Source organism: Pteropus vampyrus, unplaced genomic scaffold (genome assembly GCF_000151845.1).
Source record: "Pteropus vampyrus isolate Shadow unplaced genomic scaffold, Pvam_2.0 Scaffold12, whole genome shotgun sequence".
NCBI lineage: Eukaryota > Metazoa > Chordata > Mammalia > Chiroptera > Pteropodidae > Pteropus > Pteropus vampyrus.
The window spans coordinates 3,741,998-3,767,892 of record NW_011888793.1 but is presented as its reverse complement, the minus strand read 5'-3'; the positions used below and the strand labels follow the sequence as shown (position 1 = coordinate 3,767,892).

The window sequence follows — 25,895 nt, the reverse complement described above, 5'->3', positions numbered from 1 at the left end:
TAGGGGTGGTCCCTCATTCTTGCTACTACTATCTCTGTTATCTCACCTTTACACCATCTTCCCATACCTATTTAACCAATTCCCCATGTGAAATTCTTTCTACTAAGATAACTAATGTGGTTTCACACTCTGTACTAGTCCCCCGACTGATACCAACTAGTGTGGTTTCATGGTCCTGAGTCCCTGACAGATACAATGGTTTCAAATAGTGCTAATTTTAAATGTTATTAACATTCTCTTTAGGTGTCATGTTTAGTGTTTAATTTTAGTTTATGTAAAAATATTTTTAAAGGCTGTCATAGGTTTATTAACAATTTGGTCTCCTTGAAAGTGCTCCCCACCCCCTCCGTTAAGTATGATTTTTTTCTCACACAATTCTTTTCGTTAAATTTGCAAGAAAATCCCCAAAAAATCACTAACGTGTCTGTGATACTTCCACCTTAATCTGTCCTTTACCTCCTAATTGTGTCCGAGCTAAAAGGGATGCAAAGTTTCCTTTTTAATAAGAAAAGCAAACCCTTTAGTTCTGGACAGCAATAACTGGAACAGCCAGTGACAGGTTGGGGAGTGACTTTTAATGAGTTATCAAGACGCAGCAAGTTTAACAGGATATATAGCCATTAACTGAAACTTAAAATCCATGAAAAAAATGCTTCATATTTATTAACGTGTACTTATCAAATATATACCAGAGTTAGTCACCATGGGAGATAGAAAATCTCTAAGTATAAAACATGTACCTGCCTTCAGTAAGATAACAGTTGTTAATACAACTATGTAACTATTAACATATGAAAATCTCACCTTAGTGGCTATCTTGGAAAAATACATCACTTAACCTCTGGTAGCCTCAGTTTACTCATTTGTAAAGAAAACATGGTGGACTGGGTCTCTTCTGCTATATATCTACCATGGCAATCTTTAAATTTTTTTTTTTACTGAGGCATAGGGAGCTTAGCCTCATTATCAAGAGAGACAAAAGACTGGTTTTATAAGGGAAGAAGAGGTAGAAAAAAAAGAGTATCAAGACTGGTAGTTTAAAATCATAATTTGAAAGAAATTCAAATATATCATGTTAGAGAATTCTTTATCTTCCTCTTCTAAGTCAAGAAAAGGAAGAAATATGTTATAGACAAATTATCTGGTTAAAAAAATTTACTTTATTATTGCAGTCTGAAGACATTTACTAAATCAGAAATAAATTTTCTTCAAGATAGAAAAAAATTGCCTTGTTATTTTTCAGTTTTAAAAACTAAGTTAATTTTCATACTCTTCTCAACTAAACTGTCTCATCACCTGCCTTACGGTGGACCATATGCTTTTATGGCTTGTTTATAGAAATAATTACATTTAAAATACTAGTTCAAGGTTCACGGGATTGGCCAGATCATCTATCATTTCGCAGTTACCACTTACTTAGCAAATGGTACCCTTTGATGCAAGAGATATTTGGTGAAAACAATTTCCAAATTTTATAATCAATGAGAGTCACCTCAGTGTAAACCGGATGGGGCAGGGGGAAGACTCCAACTCTGATTATTTGCTTTATATCTCACGTGCACTGCTACAGCAGCCTTGATGATTTCCTTCTAAACTTTAAAATTCACCATGATTATACAGCAAGAAATAAGAAAGGTTTTTAATTTTAGAATATGGATTTAGCCATCTACTCCTTCAAAACATTTTGTGATTTAAAAACTGAACACATCATCAGGCATTAGTGGTCAAGAGCTACCACTACTATACAAATCAATTTTCAGAAGTCTGTAATTAAATTAAACTCATTAATTTAATACATTGTATATTATTATAAATACAAAGACGAAAGTACAGTAGCACCAAATCATGCAAGTAAATGGTTAATTCTGAGGAACAAGATGAGGGGGAGTGCAAAGCAGAGCAGAGTTTTCACTTAATATATTCTAAATTACAAATATTTTTACAAAGCATATGCCTATTTTTCATTACAAATCGTATTTTAAAATGAAAGTTATATATACCCTCCCCCCTGAAGAAACCTGAGCTTACTGACTATTTAGCCCAAAGACTTGAAAACTCATATCCGAAAAGATATTTGCACACCAATGTTCATAGCAGCATTACTCACAGTGGCTAGGACATGGAAGCAACCAAAGTGTCCTATGATAGATGATTGGATAAAGAAGCTGTGGTACGTCTACACAATAGAATATTACTCAGCCATAAGAAGAGATGAAATACTGACATTTGTGACAACATGGACAGACCCCGAGATGATCATGCTAAGCGAAATAAGCCAGACAGAAAAAGTTGAAAATCACATGATATCACTTATATGTGGAATATAAACCTAAAAGCAACAAATGAACAGAACAAACAAAGAGACTTATGGTCATGGACAATAGACTAGTGGTTACCAGAGGGTCGGTGGGGAGGGGGAACGTAGATAGAGTAAAGGGGGTCAAATACATGGTGACAGAAAAAAATCTAGCTATGGGAGGTGAACACACAATGTAAACCTATATATGCCTTACTGTTAAAGTGTACAGCTGAAACTTATTGGATTTCATTAACCTATGTCCCTATAAAAAATAATAATAAATAAACAAATAAAATTTTTTAAAAAAAGAAACCTGAGCTTTAAAATCAAGTAACATATATTTAATCATTTAATTAATTCATGCACAAATCTTACTTTGGCATCTTTTATGTGTAAAGTGCTATTTGTAAGCTTTGAGAATACAGCAATGAACAAGGATCTTGCCCTATTAAAGCTTATATTCCGGTGGAAGTACTAACATGCTGATGACACACCATAATAAGTACTCTGAAGTATACAAACTGGGTACAGAGTAATCGGATGAGGAGACAGTTAATTTACAGTGGGTATTCAGGAAAGATCTCTTTAAAAAGATTACACTTGAAGTAAGAACCAAAATAATGAGAATGAGAAGCCATATAAAAAGATCCTGGAGAAGCAATCCAGACAGAGGCAACAACAATTTCAAAGATCTAGAGGATGCAAAGAACAGTGTAGCTAGAGCATAATGAGTTGTAGGAGCTAAAGGGGAGCACATGAGCCTATGGAACTTTGATTCCAAGGTAAAAAATTCAATAAGAAGTCACTGAAGGGCTTTAAGGAGAGGGGTGGCATAACGTGACTTACATTTTTAAGAGATCCCTCTGGTTGCTGTGTGGATAATGGTTTGAGAGAGAGACAAGAATAAAAGCAAGAAGACCAATTATGAAGCTAAGCTATACATCAGGTGGGAAATGATGGCTTGGTCTGTATCAATGGAAATATCACTCCATTCAGACATAGATGGATATAAAGAAGAAATAATTACTGCTATGTTTTGAATTTAATAAAAATTTCAAAAATATGCAGAAATTGTTTTTTCTCTTGTTTCATAAGTGCCTACATAATAGCCCCAATTTTGCCTCTTAGGCCACAAAGCCTACAATATTGACAAGCTGGCCCTTCACAGAAAAAGTTTATTGAACTCTGACCTAGAAGAAAGAATGTAGAAACTGAAAAATGGTGGACCCAGGTACCTACTAGCCTTGAGTTGCTTCAACATTTAGAGAAGCAGGAAGCAGCAAAAAGATGGCCATTGACACAGAATTGTAGCAGATCAAGAAAGAAAGGTATTTCAAGAAAGAGGAGGAGGAAGCAGACACAGGTGAAGAAGATTAAAGGTAGAGTGATCAACTATGCTGAAAACTGTTGAGGAAAATTATAAGATGATGAAAGAGAAGTATCTACTGGATTTGGCAAAACAGAAGTCACTTGACAAGAACAGATGATTAGACAAGAGCAGTTTCAACATAGTAGTAAGAACAGAAACTCAAATGTGTTGAAGAGTGAACAGGAGATGAAGAAGTGAAAAAAAATAAATCAAATTCGCTGAAATGAGGAGCAGAGAAATGTTATAGTACTGTAAGAAATAAGAGGTCAAGAGAGGGTTAAGGTTTTTTTGTATTATTTTGTTTTGGTTTGGTTTTATAAAATGCTGTTAAGAATTACCCAGTAGAGGGAGGAACTGATACTGGAAAAAGTACAATTAGAAGAGGTAATGATATTCACAACAGAAATGATAGAAATAAGAACACTTCTTCCATTTTCATAGGAAAGAATGAAACTTGTTTGGGTAAAAAGGGAAGTTAAGATAAGAAGAAGGAGCCAGATAATGAACAGTGGTGTTATTTGATCTCAATAAGGTCAAACAATTTTACAGGGGATATTAGAACTAACTTGGAAATGTAGAAGGTGGTAGACAGAGAAAGGAATGTATACTAATGATCTGACTGGGAGGTAAAACTGGTGATGATAATGAGCTTGTTAACTTTTTAAGAAGTGACTAGGAGTAGGCAGCTTAGAACAGAGGCAATCTTAATATTATCTATCTTAATATTATCTACAATACACAATTAAGCTCTTAATAGTATCTACAATTAATCTAAATGCATACCTAAAATTATCAGTCATCCAAAATAGTAATGGCTTTTAGAACTTTCATGGAGACATCCAGCAATACAATAATAATAGTTATAGAAAACTATTTATACAGAGCATGTCAAACAGAACGTGTATTGCATATTGTTGGAAGTGAAAGACAGGTTAGATTCATCATACCAATCTTGTACTTTTTATGCATATATATTTGAATATTTCTATAATAAAAAGTTTACAGAAAACTAAGTATTGAGATTGTGGATGGCAACCACAATCCTCAGAATTTATATTTTTGATGAAAATTGGGCTTCCCTATTTTGAAGGGCTGGCATGTTGAGCTCTATAAAATTGCCTGAGGCAAAGCGATAAGCATAGAAAAGGCATCTACTTTATGAAACCTTTGTTCTGGATTAGACCCTATGAATCTTTCAAAACAAAGGAGTTCAAGTTTGCTGTTCAGAACAATACACTGAACATAAAAGATTACTAATGACTTATGAACTCCTAATGTAGCATGAATCATGCCAGCAACACTAGGATATTGGTTTCAACAAATAGCCTATTTTATTTTATAAACTTCACCAGAATATTATCAACAGCAGTATTAGAAAATGGAAAGCTAATAAAATTAGGAGGCGGCATCAGCATACTGCACACTGTGTTTCTCATCACTCTAATGCAGAATCTAATGGATGAGAGATCCATCTTTTAACTTAAAAAAAAAAAAAAGCAGCCTGTAAACCTAGAAAAATAGACCACCATTTGACAAACTTATTAGAGAATATTTTGAAACCGAAATTGAATGAACTGCATTAATGGAACCAGTTTCTCTTATAAGAAAAAAGGGAGGCAGCATACTTTGTCTTTTATTATAGTTCAAAAGCCTGATTATCTTAACAGTTTCTTGTTTTCCTTTAGAGATATCTGAAGTAGAAGATGACGGAAAGATTAGAGGGTTATAAATATTCTCTTTCTATAAAGAAGTTTTTCTGATGCTATAATAGTCAGAGGATATTATAAATGCTGGATAATATCAAATTTTCAGAAATCAATCCTTTTCACAAACACTGGGTTGCCTACCTGTGAAATATAGCTTTTAATATCTAACCCTGATTTTATTTGATATCATGACGAAATGTTTTTTTGAAAAGTAAATGGTTATTAGTGATTTCTACTATAGTTCCATAAGAGCAAAGGCAGAATCCATGTTTAGGTGATTACTGTATGTTTTGATTCAGTTATCTGCAGGGTGTCTGCATGGTACTCTAACTATTTAAAGCCAGCAAAAAAGATTACAGCTCACACTAACTGGATTTTCACAGCTCCCTATCATTCGGCTTGAATTCCTCATGGGCAGATTAAAAGAGCCAAGGCAAACAATAGTCTTTTTACAAGGTGGTTATTGAAAAAAAAGAAGAAAAGAAAAAGTATCTTTTATGATCAAAACAAAATTAGTTAAGAAGCCATAGGAAAACAAAGTTAAATGTATAACAGAGGTAAAACTCTGGGTATTGCCATACGATAAAACTAAATAAAGAAATTAATAGCATCTGAAAGAACTAGTTTTTATTCTGAAATTTATAACATAAAGAATATAGTTTTAGAGTTCAAAGATAGCTAGGTATGGCATCAGAAGAACAGAGCTGGAAGGACCTCGTCATTTAGTTTAATTTACTATTATACAGTATAGATAAACAGACTGAGGCCCAAAGAACTCATTTCCAAATATCTACCAGCTGATTATCAAAGTAACTATGTATGAGATTTCATGTTCTCTTCCACTTTTACTTAACTATTTTCTCATTCTCTATTAGTTTCCCACCTTCGCTCCTGCAAAGGATCAAATGACTACCAGATTTATGATTAGCCTTTCTAGGTGAATCCTGGATACAAAGCTCTCCTTATGCATTATTTCCTCTAATCTTCATGCAATCCCAGGAGGTAGTTATATTTATCATGGCCATTTTACAGATAAATAAACCAAGGCTTAGAGAAATTAAGGGACTTGCCCAGGATCACTTAGATGGTAAATGAAAGAGCTGGATTTAAAATAGGTCTACAAGACTCCAGAGTAAGAGCTATTAACTATTGCACTACCCTTAGCTTCTCTATTAACTTCTCTTCCTCATTTCATAGATAAGCCCCATTGGTTTGCATTCTTCCTCGTCCCCCTGCCCCCCACAATTTATTCACACAACTCATCCAAACTCAACCCTCAGTGTCTCCACACTATTATTTAGTATTAAATAACTAGTTAGTTACTGAACTCAAGTCTTAAGTAAAATCAAGATCCAATTGGATAAAATCCTTTCCTTCTCCACTGTCACTCCCTTACCATAAGACTCCTGAATGGCTTCTGAGTCTTCAATCCATTCGCCTTAGTTCTGCTTCTCTAATTGAAAAATCTATCAAGTCAAAACTCCTCTCATTACCCCTTCTTACATTTTTGAAAGCCAGAATTAACTAAAGATTCCAAAATGAAAAATAAATTTAAAAATATAAATTTGTATTTGCTTATAATTTTTCTTAAAGAAACTCTAGAAGAATATATAAGAAAATAATAAGTGTGGCTACCTGAATTTTGGGGAGGTGAGGGATAAGAACTGGGTGAATGGGGAATAAGCTGAAAAACAGATGCTTTACTGTATATTTACCTTTATATAATGTTCAATTTTGAACAATATAAGTACATTACCTATTCAGAAAGAGAGAGAAAAGGAGGGGGAGAAGAGGAAGAAAGAGAAAGAAATGAAACAAGAAGAAAAAAGAACCAAGAAAGCTCAATGTCACCCTCTTGCTTCCAGAAGGCACCTTCTGCATTTTCTATCTGACAAGAATATGGTAATTTCGCTCCCACTCCCAAAAAAGTGGTTTCCCAAAAACTCTATGGTCCCTCTGGCCTCAATCCTTTTTTGTTTTGTCCTCTCCTTCCTACTTCTGCTTCCATGTTCTTCCAGATGGCCTCGGTATCAACACCTCTAGAAAAATCTTACTTGACTAGCTCATTTTAGGTTAAGTGTCCCTCCAGTCTGCTTCCCTGGTATATCGGATATCTATCTCACAGCACTCACACTTCATTGTTATCATTTATTTACGTGTCTGACTTCCAAACTAGATGGAAGTTTCTAGAGATCAAAGACCATATCTTATTCATCTTTGCAATATCCAGTAACTACAATAATGCCAGACACATTTAAACAACATCCAAAGTAATCCATGGCACAAGGCGTTTATCTTTGTTATGGCTCATGAGTCAGATCCAGCAGTCACTGTGATTTAATCTTGTCATATGGGAAATACTGCTTTGGTCACTAAAGCCTCCCCTTTATAATTATCTACAGTTATCAAATTCCAAGTAAAATACCTAAAGAGTTAAAAATAAAAGGAATTGAAAACCCAATACTCCAGGCCGGAACACCCCTGAGTTCGCAACGACATATCCTCTGCTTGTTTTCTCTCTCTTTTTGAATGTTCCAAAGGCTTCTCAAACTCAGTATGTCCAAAGCAAACTTATGATCTTCTCCCTCACACCATATTTTCTTCTAGTCAGTAAAAAAGTGTTACCATCATTCCTCTGATGCAAACTAGATAACTACTAGTTATCCTTAATATCTTCATCTTATTTACCAAATCAGATTCATCCTTAAATAGATAAATGTCTTAAATTCATCGACTTCTCTATCTCCAAAGCCAAATCCCTGGTCCAAGCTACTATTACATCTCTCCTAGACCACTGTGCTACTTATCTGGTTTCTCTGTATCCACTCTTATCCTCTGAAATCACTTTTCCACACTGCAGCTGGAGTGATCTTTTCAAAACACTAATCTGATCATGACACTCATCAGATTAAGACACTTCAAAGGCATCCTGTTACTCTTAAGATAGAGACCAAAATCCTTAACCAGGTTTACAAGGCCCTGCAGATCTACCACTAGCTGCTTCTCTGGCCATATCCCATATCGTGCTCCCCCTTCTCTCCATTCTAGCTACTCTGACAACCTTTCAGTCGATGTTTAAATCAGTCTCTCTCTCCCATCTAAAGACTTTTGTTGATAATGCTTCCTCTGCCTGTAATATTCTTCCTCCCCTCACTAATTTCTATTCATCCTTCTTTCTTCAGGAAAGTTTGCCTGACTGTTCTTAAGTCAAATGCCATCTCTCTCTGCCTATCAATATGCCTGCCATTCACGGCACAATGCGTCTTTTATCCTTGACATTTATCACTATTGAAATTTTATATTTATATAACTTCACAATTGCCATTTGCTATTTTCCCCACTGGATCATATGCTCCATACGTCAGCCACAACTGTTATCGATCACAATGGGATCTCCAAGACCCAGGTCAGTGCCTGGCACAGTAAGTACTTAATAAACATTTGATGAACAAGTGACAGAAGGGAAGGAGGTTATTTGTTAGGTGGTAATACCTAGGCTACATTCAGTCACCAATGTCCTTGCGTGTGGAAAAGGTAGAGACCACATATTAGGGTAATTAATTTAATGTATGGAACCTAATCATTATAATTTAAGGGTTATCCGAAGATGCCTCCCTTGCCTTAAATCCCAGAATATTATACTGTTCTTCTTCCACCACAAAAAGAGATGTCGAAGGCCATTTACTCCATACCTCTCATTTTATAGGTAAAGAATATGAATCCAGAGATGTTAAGTGATCAGCCCAAAGTCATATACATGTTAGTAGAAAAGCCAGAACTAGAACCTAAATTTACCAGTCTTATGTGGTATCTACTATATCTACTATGGTAACACACCTCGTTTTTTTTCAGGGAAAAGAATACAGTACCCATTACTAATTTATAATCTAGTAGCCCTGTAGGTACACACAATTTTGTCTGATCACATCTAATTCTAGATTGAGAAAATGTGGTAACCATAACCACACCTCCAAAGGCCCATGTGAAAATTATACGTGTAGTAACTACATAGTTCTTATCCATGGGATAAATGATCTGAAAGCAGTTACTCGACTGCTTTCAGCAGCAGTGAAACTCCATAGGAAAATTTTTAAACTTAATTGTTTCATGGATGTGGGAAACCTTTCAGTGGGGGAGATGTTCATGAGATTAGTTTTGGATATGCTAGACTTTAAGTTCCAGACATGTCCAACAACATATGTATATGAAGTTCCAAGAACAGTTCTGGCCTACTGAAGACTTGGATAAATGGTTCAAGGACAAGAAGATTGTGAGCCAGATGTCAGTCTTTAGTGAAAAAGGAGTATTTTCTAGGAAATATATGGAAAAAAAGTTTTATGATGAATGGCACAAGCCTCAGAGGAATATATTTTCATTTACTCAACTCAAAATAAAGAACAGAAGAATAATGATTTGGAAGGGAGAATGGAAATAAGGATAACAAATTCACCTCCTGACACAAATATATAGGAAGTAATAAAACAAGATGGAAACTCAGATTCTAGTAATGGCAGACTAGGTTAACCCAGATCAACCCTTTCTCTAAGAACTACTCAATGGCTAGGAAATTTTTTCAAATATATTTATGGTTTGTTTGGTGGTATCTAAGAGTTGTCAATTCAATTGCTGAAACTAGATTAAGATTATCTTAGACTGTCCTCAGAGGCAACAGAAGTGAACTCATTATGACTACAAATAATGAAATCATAGACTATAAAATAAGCTTAGTAAGTTAAACACACCAATTAAAAGACAGTGATTGTCAGAATGAATTTAAAAAAAAAGATGTATGCAGAAAACTGATTTCAAATATAATGATATACATGAAGCATTTGAGAGCTTGTTTGCAGGCATGTTGTCAGTTTGATTCAAATAAATTCTTACGAAAAAAGTTAAAAATACATATACATAAATAATGAAATAGGCAAGTTAAAAATAAAGAGACATAATATAATGATGAAAGAGTCAATTCACCAAAAAGACCTAATAATCTTAAATGTATATACACCAAAAAAAAAAAAAAGGAACTCAAAAATACACAAAGCAAAAACTAAAAAGAAAAACAGAAGCATAGCTGGAGACTTTAATACTTCTCTCTCAATAATCAACATAATTAGTAGATGGAAATGAGCAAGAAGAGACAATAAAATACCACTACAAACCAATTAGATTTACTTGCTAGTTATACAACATATGGCCCAACAACAAAATACACATGGAATATTCACAATGATAAACCATATCTTGAGTCATAAAACAAACCTTAATTTATAAAAACTAAAATCATACAAAGTATGTTCTCTGATCATAATATGATGAAACTAGAAATCAACAACAGAAAGATACAGAGAAATCTCTAAATCCTTGGAAATGACATATTTCACTTCTAAATAATCCCTAGGTCAAAGAGGAAGTCACAAAGAAAATTAGAAAACATTTAGAAGTGGTAAGATATTAAAACATAACATATGAGAATTTATGAGACGCAGCAAAAGTAGTGTCTAGAAGAAAATTTATATTGTTAAATGCTCATATTAGAAAAGAAGGCCTCAAATCAATAATCTAAGCTCACCTTAAGAAACTATATAAACAAGTGCAAAATAAATTCAAAGAAAAGGAAAAATAATAAAGAAGAGAAATCAATGAAATTGAAAAACTCAATAGAAAAAAATCAATAAACTCAAAAGAAAGCTCTAGCAATATTTACGAAGAAAATCAGGATATGAAAAAGGAATTAATCATTACAGGTCATACAGACATTAAAAGAATGTTAATGAACTACTAAACACAACTCTATGCATATAAACTAAAAACTCAGATGAAATAAACCAATCCCTCAATAGCCAAAAACTACCAAAATTCACCCAACATAAATTAGATCATTGGAATAACTATTTTAAAAACAAAACAAAACAGTAAGTATTAAAGAAAAGCAATTCATAAACAGAAACTTCTCTAAAAAGAAAGCTCCAGACTCAGGTGGTTTTTGGGGGAATTCTACCTAACATTTAAATGAGAAATAGCGATTCTATACAATCTCTCCCAAAATGAGAATATTTTTCATTGTATTATCAAAGAGTACCAAAAAAAAAAAAAAAATCTAAAGACCAATATCCTTTATGAACATAGACATAAAAATCCTCAACAGAATACCAGCAAATTGAATCCAGCAATATATCAAAGAATACACCCAAACCAAAAGAGATTTATCTCAGGAATGCAAAGCTAGTTCAATGTTCAAAAGTAAATCAATATAGTCTATCATATTAACAGTCTAAGGAAGAAAAAAACACATAATTGTGTCAATTAATGCTGAAAAGACATTTGACAAAATTCAGCATTCATGATTACAAGATATAAACTCTTAGCAAAATAAGAATAGAAGGAAACTTGCTCAACATGACAAAGGACATCAACAAAAAATCTGCAGCCAACATCTTTCTTCATAATGAAAAATTAAATGTTTTCCCAATAAAATGTCCTTGCTCATCATTTCTATTGAAAATAGAACTGTAAGTCCTAGTCAGTGCAATAAAGTAAGAAAAAGAAATTTAAAAGTATACAATTTGGAAAGGAAGAAATAAACTGTCCCTATCCACAGATGACAAATTGTATATGTATCAAGTCCTAAGGAATCTACCACAAAAACTCCTGGAACTAATAAGTATATTTAGCAATGTTAAAGAGTACAAAGACAGAGTACATGCACATGCATGCACATACACACAAATTAAACTTCAATTACATATATTATATTTCCATATATTAGCAATAAATAATTAGAAATTTAAAGTTTAAAAATGATATCGTTTAAAATAGATCCCCCAAAATGAAATACTTAGGTTGAAATCTAAAAAAATATGTCCAGAATTTGTACACTAAAAAGTAAATAAAGGAAAGGCAAATAAAGGAAATCGAACCATGTTCATGTTAATTCTTTTCAAATTAATCTACAAATTTAATACAATTTCAATTAAAATTAGTTTTTGTACATAATAGAACTATAGTTTTTTGTACATATAAACACTTATACTAAAATTTATATGGAAAGGCGAAGGAACTAGAATAGCTAAAATAATTTTTTAAAAATGAATAAGGTTTAAGAAACCATAGGAACAGATATTAACACTTACTATAAAATTACAGTATACGAAACAGTGTGGTATTGACAAAGGGAAAAACAAATAGATGATTGAAACAAAACAGAGAACCCAGAAACAGACCCAAATAAATATGACCAATTGATTTTTGACAAAAGTACAAAGGCCATTCCATAAAGAAATTACAGTCTTTTCAACAAATTGTTTTTGGAACAAGTAAATATTTGAATATCCAAATGCAAAACAAAAATCTCAACCTAAACTTCATGCCTTATACAAAATATGACTCAAAACATGTAAAATTTAAAACTATAAAAGTTTTTGAAGAAAATGTGGGAGATCTTCATGATCGGAGATTAGCCAAAGAATTCTTAGACATGCCACCAAAAGCAACATACATTAAAGACATAATTGATAAGCTGAATTTCATCAAAATGAAAATGTTTTCCTCTGCAAATAACACTATTAAGAAAATAAAGATACAAGCCAGAGATTAGGGAAAAATATTCACAACACATATATCAGACAAAGATCTTGTACTCAAAATATATAAGGACATATTACAATTTAATAGTAAGGGAAAAACATTTAAAAATGACCAATAAACACATGAAAAGATGTTCACCATCACACTTTCAAATCACAGAGTCAACAAAGGACTTATATGCAGAATATATAAACACCTTGCAAAAACTCACCACTAAGAAAATACAACCTAATTTTAAAATAGGTAAAAGAGTTGGCTTGCAAATAAGTATATTAAAAGATGTTCGACATTACTAGCAATATAAATTCAAATCAAAATCATGATGAGATACCAATATACATTAACATGAATAACTGAGGTAAATAATATTTAAAATGCCAAGTGCTGATGAGGATGTGGAGCAACTGAAACTCTTATACGTTGCTGGTAAAAATGCAAAATAGTACAACCACCCTGGAATACAGTTTGTCAGTTTCCTATAAAGATAAATGTACACTCATCATATTTTACATCAATCCCTCATCTAACTACTGAGAGAAATGAAATTTATGTTTACAGAAAACCCTGCACATGAATGTTTATAGTAGCTTTACTCATAATCAACAAATGTCCTTCAACAAGTAAAAGGCTAAACAGTGGCACATCAATACAATGGAATACTACTCAGCAATAAAAAGGAACAAAATGTTGAGCTTGCTACAACTTGAATAAATCTCAAATGCATTATGCTAAGGGGAGTCAGTCTGAAAGGTACATGCTTTATGATGCATTCATATGATATTTTCAAAAAGATAAACCTTTAAATATTTAGCAACAAAAATGCCTATCAGTGGTTGCCAGGTGCTAGAAATGGGCAGGAATGTAAATTCAAAGGAACAGCATGAGGGATCCTGAGGGTGAAAGGAGTAATGAAACTGTTCTGTATCTTGACTGTGGTGGTAGTTACATGTATCTACATATGTGTTAAAATTCATAGAACTATTCATCCCAAAATGTCAATTTTTATTATACGCTAACTTTAAAATTAAACATAACAAAGATAACTTAAAAATCCCTATATGTTTGGAAACTAAGAAATATTCTTCTAAACAACTTGTAAGTTAAAGGAAATGTTGCAATAGAAATTAGAAAATATTTTGAACTAAATTATAATGAAATTATTCTATACTGAACCTATGGGATGTACTTAAAACTATGATTAAAGGAAGTTCATAACCTTAGATTAATATATTAGAAAAGAAAAACTCAAAACAAATAAGTTAAACATCTTTCTCAAGATGATCAAAAATGAAGAGAGCATTAAATCCAAAGAAATTAAAAGAAGAAAAAATAAGAATTAGAAGAATAGTAATAATTATTGAAAACAAACACACAACACGAAGAATTATCAAAACCAAAGGTTGCTTGGTTGTAAAAACTAATAAAATTGATAAATTCCCAAGATGATTAAGAAAAAAAGAGAAAGTACAAATAATAGATATTAGAATGGGAAAAGGGTTGTCACCATATAATTAATAATATATGTAGAAAATCTTCATAAAATATTATTAAATATTTTATGTCAAAAAAAATGGAATATTTAGAAGAACTGAACAAATTCCTAGGGGAAAAATACAACTTACCAAAACTGACACAAAAAGAAATAGAAATGTGGTTGGTTATATAAGTCAGAGAAATTAAACCCACGAAATAATCTTCAAATGGCTTCACTTGTGAACTTGACCAAATATTTAAAGAAGAAATAACACTAAATTACAGAAACTCTTCCATAGTATTTTTTTTTTAAAAAAAAGAATACACTCTCTAATCCTTAAACTGGCAAATGGATCGTAATCTGTGATACATTCATAAAATAGAATACCACTTAATAATATAAACAAGCTGATATATGAACAGTCTGGATTCATCTCAAAAGCATTATGTTAAGTGAAAGAAGCCAGATACAAAAAGTTGTATGATTCCATTTATGTGATACTGAAAAAAGTAAAACTTTTTCAATTTGACAAGGGCTGGCAGTGGGGGAAGAAGACTGCACATGTAGGATGAAGAAACTTTTTAGGGAGATGGAAATACTTTATATCTTGATTGTGATAAGAGTTACAGGACAATATAGTGTGTCAAAACTCACAGAATTATATACCTAAGAAGTGAATCTTACTACATATAAATTATCTCAAAAAGTATGACTTAAAAAACATACAGAAAAAGTATATGAATATTTCTAAAAACACTATCAATGATAAACATTTTAAGCAGACATTGCTTTATTAGTTTCAGAAGCACGTATCTTGTGATATAGTATCAGTATAATTCCTCTGGGCTTAGCTTAAGTCATGACAATTTTTCAAATTAAATTTGCAGCTGCAAATTTACTGGACCTAATACTACTGATTAATGGATGAAATTTAAAGATCTTCATTTAGAGTAAATAGTCTGTTAAAGTTTAGGCAATTGTGTGGATTTATACAAAAGCAGTATTCTTCTTTGTCTAGACGGCTTTGAATTATAAAAATATTTTTGTTCTACTCTTGTCTTTTATCATTTTTCTTGAGTGGATTTAATTTCTAAGGAGTTGCAATATATGTTTTACCTGTGGCTTATTCCAAATACACATTACTTTTTAAATTTTGATACTATTTTCTTTTTCTAATGTAGAATGCCTTCCTTAATCTCTCTTTCTCAAGAAAAAGCTAAGACTGCAACATGACAACCAAATTGATTTTCATGATCCACCTCCAGGTGGCCTGTCACAGGCTGGTATATCCACTGGGGCTGCCATTTCAAAACTTCCTCTAGGAGTTCAAGAAAGAATTAGAACAGCAGCACTCATTGCTATATTTCCCTAACTGCACCTGCTGTGTTAGTGATCATCACATATGTAACAGCATTTAGAAAGTGCTTTGTGTTTATACCCACAAGGTCCAATCGCTGAGATTCAACCCAATCTTCCTATAGTTGTATGCAACCTCAGAACCCAAGGACCATTTCCTAGCACTAAATGAAAAGCATTAACCCCACTGACACTATCTGAAGTTCTTTTTTATATACTTTCGATGCCTTGAAATCTAAGATATGTTAACAACACTTACATGAATGGAATGTATTACAACTTACTCTACATTAGTGGAAAAGTGTATCCCATAACTACATCTGCCCGAAGAGACGTATGTTATTCCTATTGTCTAGCTATACACACTCCATTTACCAGAATATTAAAAACATTTATACCAGCCACTTTAAAACTCTCCTAATACCACATTAGGATGTAAAAACAGATTATTATGTAGATATCTATTTCCCAATATTTGCTGTTTAATCAAAGGAGATTTACTTCTGCTTCTCACTTGTGCTGACCAAGATTTGTCTAACATGTCAACCATATATGATGGTTTATTCCAATCACTTTTGGAGATGCAACTCCAATGATCACCAGACTGGGAAGAAAGCCTGTGAGAAACAAAACTAGATATATTTTTTTTAAAATACTGAAGAGATTGCTTTCATGTGGATTAGTATCATTCATATCTGGGATACTCAAGGTGTCTTACAATGAGGTAAAAATAAGATCTATAATGAGTAATTATAAGCAACAGTTTAGCTTTTAGGGAAACTGCTTGTTTATTAAGTTAGAAAAGACATGGCTGGCACCCCAGCTTATTCCCTTTATATTCCTCTAACAACACTGCAGAATTTTTAGCTTACAAAAGCCATATGTAACCTAACTGAAGGCAAACACCAAGGCTTTTAATAAAAGATCTCTAAGGAATAATATATTTAAGTCTAGTGGGTTGTTCTGTAATCATGTACCAAATCAAGAGAGAAGGTGATATCAATTAAGATCCTGAAATAAATTAGACTAGGCATGAAGAGTCATCAGTGAGGACTGGAACTTTAATTGGTATTTAAAACATAAATCTAAGAAATAACATTCAGCTTTTAAAACAACTGATGCTAAATAATATTAATTGTAGCATAATTGATAACACTTAAAGTACAGAAAAACATAGTGAAAGTTATGTAGACTTTTCAAAAATGTAGTCTGGAGACTTTGATGGAGATGGTATATGTTTATGTTGTGTGTGCGTGCACTTAAACCAGGCATGGGATAGTAAAAAAAAAAAAAAAGTCAGTTATTTTCCTAATACCAAAAATTCATGTCATCATTTTTAAAAGCTTAAAAGCTGAATTTCATTACCTAGAAACAACTTCTAAAACCGTCATTTATTTATTTATTCTACAAATATTTTAGTATTTGTTATAATCCAAGTAAATACAATGTTGAATAAGACAGACAAGGTTTATATAATCTGACAATTACAAAATTTTGTCATTACAAAATTACAAAGCTCTCTATTCAGATTAGGTACAGATACTATGGCCACTAACTACAGGGCACACTAGTGAGAGGCAGGGATACTTCATGAAGGAAGTGACATCTACCCCAAATAGATAAATGGAACTGGCAGGAGAAGTGGAAAAGAGTATTTCAGGCTGAGGGAATAGCCTCTAAAAAGACACAAAACTATGAAAAAAGAATGATAACTGAGAAACCAGTAATCATTATATTCGCGTTACTAATAAAAAATAAGATAACCACCATTTATTGAGATCCTACTACATAATATCAACCTTTTTACATACACTGCTTCTAGTATTTACAGCTTTTCAATGATAATTATCCCCATGTCACATAAGGATAAATATAAGGGTCAAAAAGAATAACTAACTCTATCAGAAAAAAAAAGTTAAATGATTGAGACGACCAGACAATATCACCGGGTATCTTGTCTAGGGTGCCTTTCCAAGTTATCTAGACCTTTCCATCTTTCCTTATCTGAGATATTTTTAAAATCCACAAATTATTGATAATTGATAGCAATGGAAATGACTGTTTTTATATAGATAAGCAAATGAATTTTGTCCAGTGGAGTTGCAACTGATTTCCCTCCCCCATGTGGAAAAAGGCAGTCTCGAATCTATTAATCAATTTTGTGTTCCGTATTCCCGGTGGTCTACATATTCGTCTACTCCTTGGTTTTACCTCTGAGCTATTTGTAACATCTTACTGGTTCCCTCATTAATTAATGACTTAAGTAATACCTATATTTGCGTTTATATATATTTTTATGAGTCATGATTTTACCTTTCTAAAAAAAATGATCCTTTAATAGCTCCAAAACACAATGAGTGAGAATTTGAAGGTTTGTGTGTGGATTCTATCTGGTTCCTAAGGCAAAGTTCCTTCCATTACCCACAACTCACTTCTTCTCTCCTTTTGTTCTTGAATGTTAATGCCAACATAATTTTTGTAATACATCTTGAAAAGGATCTCACCAAATTTTTTATAGTCCATATGGTAAAACTTACTAAACCAATAAGTCCAGCATGAGACTACTTTCACTCTCTCACTAACTTCTTCACACAACTATAATTTCTCAGCTTCCTATGGAATGAAAAAAGGAAATAAAAGTACCTTCTCTCATTTCAAGGCTTTTCAAAACCAGGCAACCACAAAAACAAAGACTAAGCCTACAATTCATACCATTTAGTGCTCTATCAGGCATAATTCACATCAAAGCCCATTGGGCAAACTCCAGGATAATTAAAGTGTACAGACATAATGAATAAGAGAAAAGTGGTAACCTGGAGGAGAACTTATAAAACCCTTGTCTCCTGCTTTTGCTGATTATTCTTTTTGTTATGTTAGATTCACTTTCTTGACCTCACCTTTTTGAAAAAAATTAGATTGTTTCTGTTGAACGAAACTATAACCTAGTGGAAAATACTCAAATCTATACAATGGAAATTGGGTGGTAAATTTCATTGCAATATAAAATGTCCGACAACATAATAGGTCACTGTTATGATATTCATTCAATTCTTAGGAAAATTATAAAAACTATAATTTAAAAAGGAAGAAAAATCCAGCGCACACACTTATATAACATGTATTTGTTTACCCATTTACCCGCTTAACAAAATTGACAGTACGAAGCTTCTTTTGCATGTTACAATGACATATGTTAAAGGTATACTTCTTTCGAACCAAACATTTACCCTTCGCCACTGGTGAAAGGCAACAAGATCTCTTTACAAAGTCTCGTCTTTTTCAATAAATTTTGCATGAAAACATGTTATCCTGGCACAAAGTTGCCTGCTGTCACATTCGAAGTGTGATAAATGTTTAATGAAAACAACACCACACAGCTTGGTGTCAGACAACAGCTATCACACAGCCCTGCTTTGATCCAAACAGACACTTAAAAGGAGTTCTAAGCACGCTCTGCACCACAGAACTCTATAACCTATATGCAAATGGAGGTAAATTAGCATAAATGACTTCCTGCTGCATAAAGAAATAAGAGGTAAGGAAAAATACGACAGGCTCTAAGAGTATGTAACTGCTGTCAAAATTCAGAGTCCAGCATTCCCAAATCACTTCCAACATCTTCTGCCAAGCACTAGGTAAGAAAAACCTCATCAACAGGAATTTATTACATGAAACTCTACAATTGAAGACATTGCCACGGTCAAAGCCATAACTAACATATCTATAAAATATGATTACTATGTGGTACTGGACTTCTTACACACATTGCTTCTAATATAGCTTTTTAAATACCATTATCTCTATTTAACGGAAGAATAAATTAAGACTCAAAGAGAATAACTTGTCCTGTTAGGGAAAAAGTTGTGAATGACTTAAAATGAGCAAAAACTGCAAGTTTTTCAATTTAACTTTCCCTGAATCTAAAACACTTTAGCACACTTTTTAAAAAGATATTCTACTCAGAACGGCTGCATGTTCAAAAGTAGCAATTACAATGAACAAAAAGTATGTGTTGCTTCTGTTGATATGCTTTCTGCATTTTTAGTCTATAAAGGCATTCTTAAAATATTGTTATATAAATAATATAATTTCTAATTACATTGTATAGTCAACTTTTTAATGTAAGATTTTATAAAAAGGTTGTAGGCTATGTTTGAAGCCCAATTTCACTGCTATCCCAGTGGCTTCTACACATACTCTCAGAAAGATTTAAAGAAGATTTAGTGGGATTCATATTTCAGTATAAGAAATTCTGTTTAAATATACTCTCCTCCCAATACTCATGAAAAAGAACTATTTCAGTTGTCAGGATATGGATATGTATGGCCAGAGGGAAATTCTTACCTCTTTCTAAAAGTACAAAGCTTTAGAAAGTTATGTAAAAAAAGTATAAACTCAACTGTTTGAGCAAAATATTCCAGAAGTCTTGATGGGTACATTTCTGAGAACAGTATCCATCTATTGAAAAGCTAATAAGGGAATAATAAAAGTAAAAACCCTTCACAGAGGCAAGTCATAAAGGAGAAAATGCTTAAGAATGCTAAATTAGGTTCCTCATGAATCCTAAAGTTACTTAAATTAAGAAAGCATTTTACTAGGCAATCACTGTTTTAAACCAGATTTTCCTCGCTGGTGATTTAAATCATGATTGAAAATTAATTTAAAGCAAATCCATCCTAATTCTACTCTTGAGGATGGCTCTATAATTCAAAATAAATAGCAGAATGTCACTGGTGGTACTGACATATTTATTCACAACTAATTATTCAAAGAAGTCTCTAAAAGATGTTTTGTAGTAATCAACTATCCTTTATGAAATTTCATCAAAACATTGCTAAAGAAGGCCCAATAATAATCCACAAAAGACAAAGATGGGGTATACAATGTTTATAACCAATTATGTTGCAATTATGAGATGCCATGACAAGTTTCATATTTCTAATATTGGACTCAAAAATTTGCTTAACAGTCAGTCTATGGCCATGTCACCCTGAATTCTTCCGATCTTGTCTTATCTTGGAAGCTAAGCAGGGTCAACCTGGTTAGTACTTGGATGGGAGACCACCTAGGAAGACCGGGTGCTATAGGCGTAAAAAAAAAAAAAAAAAATTGCTTAACAAAATAACACTGTTAAGTTTCAATTTCAACTTAATAACTATTATTAATAATATTTCATTTCGTATTGCAAAGACATGTCCCCATAAAATACAATTATCTAACGATATGATAAATATTTAAGATTTGAAATTTTGGAGGGAAAATTAATAAAAACAAAAAAAATCTGTGTCAATGTTTAAAGATAAAATATTCTTAGAAATCAAATTTTATAAATGCAAAACATTAAAAATTAAAGTCATTAAACCTTCTTGATAAAACCTAAGAAAGGCTCAGTTGGTGTTTTTCTTATATTAATCATTCACACAGAATTGTCAGAAAAGGCATCTTTTATTACCTACAAACTCCTGAAACTCTTTCTAGTTTACATTAGGTCTCTCTTATTCAGCAAATTAATAAAATAAATAGATCCACTTATGATATTAAAAGACCAATTCTCATTATAATCATTCAACTGTAACTTGATTTGCTATTTAAAAAAGGTTTTTCAAAATTATCTAATTTCATCTTTTTTCTCAAAAGTCTAATCAAAAAGCTCTTTCTCATTAATTCCTTCCTCTCCTATTTTTATTTTTCCCAATTTATAAAATACTCTTTTACCATTATTGTAGTTATTCTCCTTGCTTTGTACTTCATAAATATATGCTTTATGTTCTATCAATATTTGTATAAAATTGATATTTTCAAACTGGTTGATAAAAACAAAGGTTGTTATACATGAAGAAGCAGATGCACATGGGTTTTCTCCTATGTGAGGAAGCATCTAGGTTATTTAGCACAAGCTAAAATACTTATCACTGGGTTGCACAATTATAATGAAGTAAAATCCAAGTCCTAACTAAATTGTGAATCGTTTTTACTTTGTAACTCATGTTCCTTTTTTTTTTTTTGAAACCATCTGGAAAGAGATAGCTAATGAAACTATCATAGAAATAAATTTAACTCTAAGGCCTAGAAATTTTTGTGGGTTTATTAAATAAAATTAAATATAATTCTAAGTAAACAGATGAGATCCTGATGTAAGAAAGTAAGAAAGGAAGAGAAAGGGAGGAAAAATTGAATCATCTATTAAAGACAGATTTCTGTCCTGATCAGAGAAAAATAAGGCACAGAAAATTCTTTCGATTTGTTTTAGCTATTTTCTAGGAAAGTTTAAGCATAGTATGTCACTTGATCTCAAACACTATATCTCATCATCAATAATTACACATTCTTACAGATTTGAGAATTTTGTACTGTTAAGGAGTCAAGGTGCTGTAGTCAGTGAATTTGAATTAGAAGCCTAACTGTCATTTACCAGCTCTATGATCACAAACCTTCATCTACAGAAATAGGATAATAAAAGCACCTATTTCATAACATTATGAAAATCAATAATACATGTCATTTGCTTAGCAAAATTCCTGATACTTAGAAAACGTATTTAAAATATAAAGCATTTTGTTCTTACTTCATTAAGAACTGATCATATCATTACTCTACTTGAAACTTCACTTGCTTCTCACTGCCTTCAGAATTAACTCCAAACTCCTTGACATAAACTTTAAGGTTTCGAATAATCATCTCTCATCATTATTCCTCTTCTACTATGAACAAAACCCCATCAGACTTCAGTTCCTCAAATATGTCATTCCCACCTTGCTTGCTTCCAAGTCTTTCTTTCCATATGAAGTTCATTTTGCATGCAACATTCTTTCCTGTCTCTTTCTTCGTTCGATGTATAAACATCTCTTCTGACAGCCCCTCCCTGACATGTTGACTAGTCTAGATCAACCAACTTAATGTTCATGGAAATTTCTTTCAATCAGAATGTGTCAAGATTGAAAATGAAAGTCAACATACGGAGACTGGCCTGTTGCAAGAATAAGGGCCCGGGTCTGTTTACCTCCAAACTGTTTGTTACATTAGCAATAAATGTATTTATGGCTTAAGCCAGATGTTGACAAACTACAACCCTTGGGCCAAATCTGGCCAACTGCCTATTTTTGTAAATAAAGTTTTACTGGAACACAGCCATGCTGTTTGTTTAGTATAATCTATAGCTGCTTTCATGCTAAAAGGGTAGAGTTCAGTAGTTGTAACAGAGAAATATAGCCCAGAAAGCCTAAATTATTTACTATCTAGCCCTCTACAAAAAACTCTGCTGTCTCTGGTTTAAGCTACTGTTAGTTAGGTTTGTTATATATGGCCAAAGCATCCTAACTCATACGATGTTTCCAAAGCTTCTTATTGAAACATTCATTTGATTTCACTTTACACATCTTCCCTTCTATATGTGCTTATTCTTGCCACTTGCGTGAAATCCCCAAGTAGAACTGGTCTACCATTATGTTCTTATTACCTAACATAGCAGTTGACAAATAAAAGGCATTTAAATACTGTTGACTGAACAAGTGAACAAATGAATGAATGAGCATATCTGATCAATAACCAATAAAAATTTATGAACAATGAAATGTACATTAGGTACACTGAGTGATAAAAAAGAGTATAAGATACATTTTCTACCCTAAATAGCTTAAAAATCAGGTTTAGGAAATAAACACAAAAAGTTCTTTAAAAAATGAAATTATTTTTGGAGCAAAGCAGGGTGCATCTGTACATAAATACTACTATATGAAATGTATACACTGATCCCAAAAAATCCTGACTTCAGGTTATACCAAAAGGTATGAATTTACTGTCTTCAGCATGAAACCAAGAGAAAGGGCACCCTGCTGTAGCACCACCCTGTAACCGTGGTCCACTAAAATACCAGAGATGAATGAATCAGGCTTTTTGGCATCGGTCCCAGGGCCCTTCGACCAACCCCTTACTTCTTCACTGTCTTTGCTGAGACGTAAAAAATAATGACAAATACAACATTCATGTCTTGTGAACCTGTCATCCAGGTATCAGCCCTTTGAACATAACTTTGAATGATGAAAGAGTCGAACCTGTAAAGCTGGCCCAGACCTTTGGGATTAACGCCACCATATGGGAATCTTTCCTAAAACCCCCTAACCTTCACTTTTTAACCATATTCTCATTTTTCTTACCTTTAAAAACCCCAAAGTAATGCTTTATGTAATATCAATTTTATATAACTGTGCAAATAGTATTCTAAAAAATTTAAAGTTGGTGAGGTAGAAAGCAAAAATTTAGTGATCAGTTAAAATCATGGTCATACTTCTTACAGCCATGTAATCTCTAAAGTAAAAATCCAAAGGAAGGGGAAAAAAAAAAAAAAGGAAGAAACAAGGTAGTTCCTTGATTGATATAATTTATTCATCCTTTTATAGTCCCTGTTTTTCAGTCTCAGAAACCTACTTTACATTCTCTCTTCAAATCTATCATCCCCCCAATTTTCTCCCTTTATCAACAGATTTCCCCAATAACCTCTCTCATCCTCATTCGATTCTACCAACTCTGGCTAATTGAGTCTTCCTATCCTTATAGCCAGATATCTAACCCTATCTCCTCTAATGTTCAACAATCTATAAAACTTTTCTGGACAGAACTCAGAATTCTGGAGAATCACAACTGCTAAATTTGTATTAACAGTTGTGCGGTGATCAGAAAAAGGAAAGTTACATAATAATGTTATCTTCTTCCAAAATCCACCACAAATTTATCATTTGAAAGAAAACTTAAAAGCCAACGATCTAGGCAGATTTATATAATATCGCTGTAAATCTAGAAATAAAAAATAAACACACAGACAATAGGGAAAGGAAAAGGATTAGAGAAGAGTTCTACATCTTTTAACAAACTTAATTCTTCACAGAATCAAGATCTCAGGGAACCATATATCTAAGATCCTGGTAGGCATTTCAATTGAACATGGAAAACTGATTGACACATTAAAGATAAACACTTTTTACTGAAGTATTAAAGTGAACATATGTAAGGTGTTGAAAGACTGACAAAAGGGGATAAATTCTAAGATGTACTTCTTCACAGAGTAAAAGACCCCAATGTCAGTTCTGAATAAAACAAACAAGGAGTTGTAATTTAAGATACTAACTGATATTTTGTTTTATTTTAACATCTTCTAATTTAATAAACAGTTATGAATAGATTTCACCCTCCAAATGGACAGAGCTAGAATAATGGTATTAATATCTATTCCAGAAAAAGTAAATTCTGGGTCTCGTATACACATACACTCACTTTAACATACACAAACACATCTAAATATTGACCAAATGGCCATTCTACATTGAAAGAGGCCCAATCAATAGCAAATCACACGGTAAAAATTTGAGATAACTATTTTGATTTATCCTTTCTCTCCTGTATTCATTTTTTTCCACCTAAGAAAAATCTCTGAGAACGAAAATTTAGTTTGAATATAGCCATTAAATCAAAGTCATCACTGCTTAAGATTTGGTTCAACTTACCCACGTTTGATGTTGTGTAATTCCTTGTCCTTGCCTTTATCCTTCTCCTTTTCTCTTTTCTCCTTATCTCTGACTTTACGTCGTTCTCTATCCCGAGATCGACTACGGGTTCTTCTGTGACTGGACCTTTCACTGCTTCGACTATGGGAACGTGGACGAGGTCTTGACCGGGACCTGTAGTAAGTAGATTTTATTAAATATAGTGTATACTTTGTATTATAAAATGAAAATACGCTTTAAAGTTGTCTGAAAGAAAAGGATTTGGTTTTCTGTTATGGATTCAATAATTAATAACTGTGTGAAGCAAGCATCTAAATATGATTCTTTATGAATAAGTACTTTCAGTTAAAATGATACTTGAGAGACATGTCAACTTTACTGAAAATTAAGGTTTAGTCAAAAAGTGTTTGCAAGTGAAAGTCTTAAAGGTTCAAATCAAGTCTTGACTATTCGAGTCTCCTCAGATAAGATAACAAATATAAATATATCGAATCTAATATTCAAAGATAGGGTCTTCCTTATCCCTACAATCTCTGTATGTATGTATACACACACACACACACATTTGATCTTATTTCTTATTTCTAATTGTTACAATAAAACTATT

The 25,895-nt window shown here is 32.6% G+C and overlaps 1 protein-coding gene across 1 annotated transcript in view; it reads right to left on the bottom strand.

Annotated features, from left to right (window-relative positions):
• Positions 1-25,895, bottom strand: part of RSRC1 (arginine and serine rich coiled-coil 1) — a 372,620-nt gene that overhangs the window by 252,396 nt on the left and 94,329 nt on the right. Inside the window, exon 5 of the mRNA XM_011379565.2 lies at positions 25,289-25,462. Coding sequence (XP_011377867.2) covers positions 25,289-25,462 — 174 coding nt within the window. The remainder of the gene's footprint in view (positions 1-25,288; positions 25,463-25,895) is intronic.